At 53.0% G+C, this 4,981-nt stretch overlaps 1 protein-coding gene and 1 long non-coding RNA gene across 2 annotated transcripts in view; one reads left to right on the forward strand and one right to left on the reverse strand.

Annotated features, from left to right (window-relative positions):
* Positions 1–232: 232 nt before the first annotated feature.
* On the reverse strand, positions 233–3,747 carry LOC117245252. The gene is made up of 3 exons (XR_004499741.1): positions 2,433–3,747; positions 1,609–1,730; positions 233–442 (listed from the first exon to the last, which is right to left on the reverse strand). It is a non-coding gene; the product is annotated as an uncharacterized LOC117245252 (long non-coding RNA).
* Positions 3,748–3,827: 80 nt separating this feature from the next.
* TRIM25 (tripartite motif containing 25) overlaps positions 3,828–4,981 on the forward strand; it is a 9,592-nt gene continuing 8,438 nt past the window's right edge. The window contains exon 1 of the mRNA XM_015645338.1: positions 3,828–4,604. Within this exon, the coding sequence (XP_015500824.1) occupies positions 3,843–4,604 (762 nt within the window). The 5' untranslated portion in view covers positions 3,828–3,842. The remainder of the gene's footprint in view (positions 4,605–4,981) is intronic.

Genomic DNA, 4,981 nt, shown 5'->3' on the forward strand with positions numbered 1-4,981 from the left:
TGCTGTCACCAGCACCCCCAGGTCCCTTTCTGGGCACTGTCCAGCCACACCATCCCCAGCCTATAACGTTGCAGGGGGTTGTTGTGGCTCAAGTGCAGGACTTGGCACTTGGACCCATTAAACTTCATCCCATTGGACTGTGCCCATCCATCCAACTGTTCCAGGTCTCCCTGCAGAGCCCCTCTCTCTTCCAACATATCAACACACACTCCCAGCTTAGTGTCATCTGCAAATTTACTAATGAAAGATTTAATACCCTCATCCATGTCATCAATAAAAATATTGAACAGAACTGGTCTCAGCACAGACTCCTGAGAGACACCACTGGTGACTGGCTGCCAAATGGATGCAGCAGCATTCACCACTGAGAGGGCACCTTGTACCTCTGGAACCTTGACAAGTCTTACACTTTCAGATACTCCATGTCCTAGGCAGTCAACTCCTACAGGGAAAACATAGAAAAAAACAAACCCTAGATACAAACACCTGAAAATTCGTACATTATGGTTTAGCTGTCATGTACTCTGACCTAGTGCATGAATCAAAGTAATGTGCATTTATGCATCAGCCCTGTTAAAATGTCTTGTTTGTGAAGGAAACATTTTTGTACAAGTGAAATGAATTTGTGCATTGTGGTTCTTTTCAGACGCCATTATTTTATGCTAGGATTTGTTTTTTTAAGTAAAAGTTCAGTTAGATTTGTGTGGATGTTATTGCAAACTGGATGAAAAGAAGATGTCAGACAGGAGCACAGTCATGCTCAGACAGTGGGAATTAATGGAAATATTGTTTTTCTAAGGGAATTGTTACTTGTTGATTCTTAGGAAGTTGCAACAAAAAGGCAGGTGTTTCAAAGCACCTCTTGTTCCATTGCATACGGTGCATTTTGGGCATCAATTAAATGGGTGTAGAGTTGCTCTGGCTGTGCCAAACAGGTGATGCTGTAACACAAATACACCCCTGAGAGAGGGTGTTTTGAAGGTAAAATCTTGAGTTTTATTTACCCATTGTTACCAAGTTTGTGTGAAGCTATTGCTTCACTGCTCAATTCAAATCAGACCAAGGGCAGGCAGCCCAAGCCCTCCCTGTCCCATCCACCTCCTGCTCTGAGGAAGCTGGGGTGGGACAATGTGCACATGAATCCCACAGGGAGGTTGTGAAACACTGAACAAACCCTCACAGCTGCCTTTCTATCCCTGGGGCTTTCCCGTCTCTGGCCAGCTCCTTTGCTGGGGGCAGAATACGAGGTACAATTTATCCCACTGTGCTTCTAAAGCCCTGCTTGGGCTCTGCAAGGCACTTTGAATGTGCAGTGTCTGGGCAAGGGGTTAGATTTAGTTCAGAATCACAGGAAGTTCTCAAGTATTTGCAAGCAAACTAGTAATAACTTCACTAGCTATTTAAATGGTAGCAGTAATTTTTTATGTTAAAACTTTATTGTCTTTTAGACAACAGGAATGGCTGGGCTTCTTCTAAACCAGAATTTCGAGCCCTCTTTGATAATGGGGAACTTAAATTGCTCATCTGAGCTCTAAACATCCTGTGCTATCCTCCAGAAGCAAAAAGTACAATTGTGAGGGTGTATATTTACCCTTTTTATTTGCATACCTCTGTCCGTATCAGTGGATACCACGTGAGTGCCACAGAAAATTCAGTGAAGGTGCTGAGTCTTTGAAAGATGTCAGAGGCTTCCAGGTAAGTCCAGATAAGCCCAGGGTGTTTGTTCACCTCTTGAAAAATAAAAAATGCAAAAATTAAGAGCTGTTCTTCGGTCCCAAATCATGCACAGCACAGGTCTCTAAGAATGTTCCTTTGCAGTCACTGTCAGCCGCCCCCTGTCAGGTGTTTGCATTTCCTCTGACAGCAGTTACAAAGTCCTGATCAGCACACCCCAACTACACTGTAAACCCGTGGCGCTGTGCCCATCTCCTGGAAACTCCTCCACCCTCCAGCATATGACAGAGCTGATCCCTGAACTTTTGCTCCTGTCCCAGCCCTGCAGCTCCAAATTCCTCCATTGTCCTTTCTGCACCTGTATCTGTTACTGAGCAGTGACTCAGAGCCCTGTGACACACAACCCCTCTGCAGCTTATCCCAAAGGAGTGTTACAAGGCTGGAGGGATAATTTTTGTAGGTAGAAGTCCATGTTATCTGTAATAACATAGCTTTACAATGTTTCTCCAGATTTAATTTTATCATCCTGAAAGAACTGGCTAGGAGCTGATTTCAATTGTAATAGACCACCCACCATCGCTCCTTTTGAGTGCTTTATGCAATGAGCATGGACATGAGCCAGCAGTGTGCCCAGCTGGCCAAAAAGGCCAATGGCTCCTGGCCTGGATCAGGAATGGTGTGGCCAGCAGGAGCAGAGAGGTAATTCTACCCCTGTACTTGGCTTCCCCTTACCTTGAGTACCCACCTGTACTTCTTACCTCGAGTGCTGTGTCCAGTTCTGGCCCCACAGTTTAGGAAGGACCTTGAGACACTCCAACGTGTCCAGAGGAGGCAAGAAGGCTGGTGAGGGGCTGGGAACACAAACCCTGTGAGGAATGGCTGAGGGAGCTGGGGTTGTTTAGCCTGGAGAAAAGGAGACTCAGAGGTGACCTTATCACTCTCTACAACTCCTGAAAAGGTGGCTGCAGCCAGGTGGGGTCAGTCTCTTCTCCCAGGCAGCACTGACAGAATGAGAAGACACAATCCTAAAAGCTGCGCCAAGGCAAGTTTAGGTTAGCTGTTAGAAAAAAATTCTTCACTGAAGGAGTCATTGGAATGGTCTGCCTGGGGAGGTGGTGGAGTCACCATCCCTGGAGGTGTTTAAAAGACTGAAGATGCACTCAGTGCCATGGTTTAGTTGATGAGGAAGTGTTAGGTTAGGACATAGGTTGGACTTGATGATCTCAAAGGTCTTTTCCAACCTAGTTCATTCTGTGATTCTGTGTAACTCCTGAACATTATTGGAAGTCCCCAAGGACTAACACCCACAAGACTGCCTGCTAATATATTTGAATGACATTAAAGGGAAGCTCAGCAGTTCTCCACACAAGGTTTTCTTTACCCACTAGACTAGAGATGAGAGCACACGGCTCCTGCTGCTGCAGCCCATCAGGCTCTGTTTAAATTACTGGAGGGGTGGATCACAGAGTTTGAGCCAAGCTGCTCCATTTCATCCCTGCTGCCAGCATGGGTGGAGGAATATAGAGGGCCCCAAGGAAGTTCCTGGGATGCCAGCAGACTGGGCAGAAGGTAGAGGAGGAAGAGACCACGGGAAGAATTTGGGGTCAAGTTATTTAAGACAGGGGTATATGCCATGCTGCTATTCAGCATCAATGTTCCTGTTAGAAGCAGTGATTATTGAACTCAGACTGAGAAAAAGAAATTTGTGGAAGCATCTTCTGTTGAGATGATTTCCACAATCCTCAATGCAGTAACCTGTGTGATTTAGGAACATTGCACTGACACCAGCTGTTGCAAACAGATGATTTCTAAGGTCTTTCCCAGCCCAAACCGTCCTGTGAGTCCGTAGGATCTGCAGCAGCCAGGTTACCCACAGCTCGGAGCAGCTGGGGCGGTGCTCGGGGGAATTTGAGGTTCGCAGCATCCCCGAGTCCCGTGCGGAGCCGGCGGGCGCGGTGATCAGAGCACGGCGCTGGGGCCGTGCCGAGTTCCCCTGAGCCGGGAGCGGGCCGGGCAGCGCGGGGGGCACCGCATGGCAAACACCCGCTTCAGAACCGACCTCCGAGTGCCGCTGCCCCGGCCCCGGCTCGGAGCCCCTCGGGAGCCGCGTCCCCGGCCCGGGGTCCCGTTGCGCAGGGCAGAGCCCCCGGCACGCCGGGGCTACGGGCATGGGCGGGCGCCGCAGGGTCCGGCCCCCGGCAGCCGCCCCTCCCGTCGGGGCGGGGATGGGACACGTCGTTTTCCGGAAAGCCCCGGCCGTAGTTTCGTTTCTCCGAGTTTTGTGTCTGGCTCTTGGGGCGGCTGCGGACGGGGCGATGGCGGCGCTGGAGTCGGAGTCGGGCCTGTCAGGGCTGGAGGAAGAGCTCACCTGCTCCATCTGCCTCTGCCTGTTCAGCAGCCCCGTGACGGTGCCCTGCGGCCACAACTTCTGCTCCTCGTGCCTGGAGCTCAGCTGGGCCGGCCTCTCGGGGGGCTTCAGCTGCCCGCAGTGCCGGGCCACCTTCGCGGGCCGGCCGCAGCTGCAGAAGAACACGGTGCTGTGCCGGGTGGTGGAGCAGCTCCAGGGCCGCGGCGGGGCCAAGGGCGAGGAAGAGGAAAATGAGGATGGGGAGGCGGGGGGGTGCTGGGCGGGGGGGGAGCCCCCCGTGTCCTGCGACAGCTGCCAGGAGGCGCCGGCCGTGCAGACCTGCCTGACCTGCACCGCGTCCTTCTGCGCCGAGCACCTGCGGCCGCACCGCGACAGCCCCGCCTTCCGCGACCACCAGCTCTGCCCGCCCCTGCGGGACCTGCAGCAGCGCAAGTGCCCCCAGCACAACAGGCTCTTTGAGTTCTTCTGCAGCCAGCACGGCGTCTGCATCTGCTCCCTCTGCCTGCTCGGGCACAAGACGTGCCCCACCAGCCCCTTGGAGCAGGCGAAAGCCGCTGCCCAGGTGAGCAGGCGGGGCGAGGCGGGGGTGGCCGGTGTCCCCTGGGGCTGGAACAGCCTCGCAAGGGCAGCCCGGAGCGCCCCTTGGCTCCCCCGGTGCCTGGAGAGCCGCTCTGGAGCGCGGGGTAGAGGCCAGAGCAAGACATGGACCGTAAATCTTGTGCCTGGCATTGATAAAGTGTTATCTGCCCTCCAGCGTGTGCTCAGGCACGTCCTCAGCATCGTTCCTTGCGTTTTCCTCCCCTCCGCAAGAAGTTGCTCAGGGGCAGGGGTCTGGGAAGGCGCTGTCAGGGAGTTGATTGCCAGCTCCTGGGCTGGGCTCACCAGTGAAGCCTCCCATACTCTGTGGCATCACCCAGAACTCTGAGACTCCTCTTCTGC

The sequence above is a fragment of the Parus major genome, chromosome 18, assembly GCF_001522545.3.
Source record: "Parus major isolate Abel chromosome 18, Parus_major1.1, whole genome shotgun sequence".
Lineage (NCBI taxonomy): Eukaryota > Metazoa > Chordata > Aves > Passeriformes > Paridae > Parus > Parus major.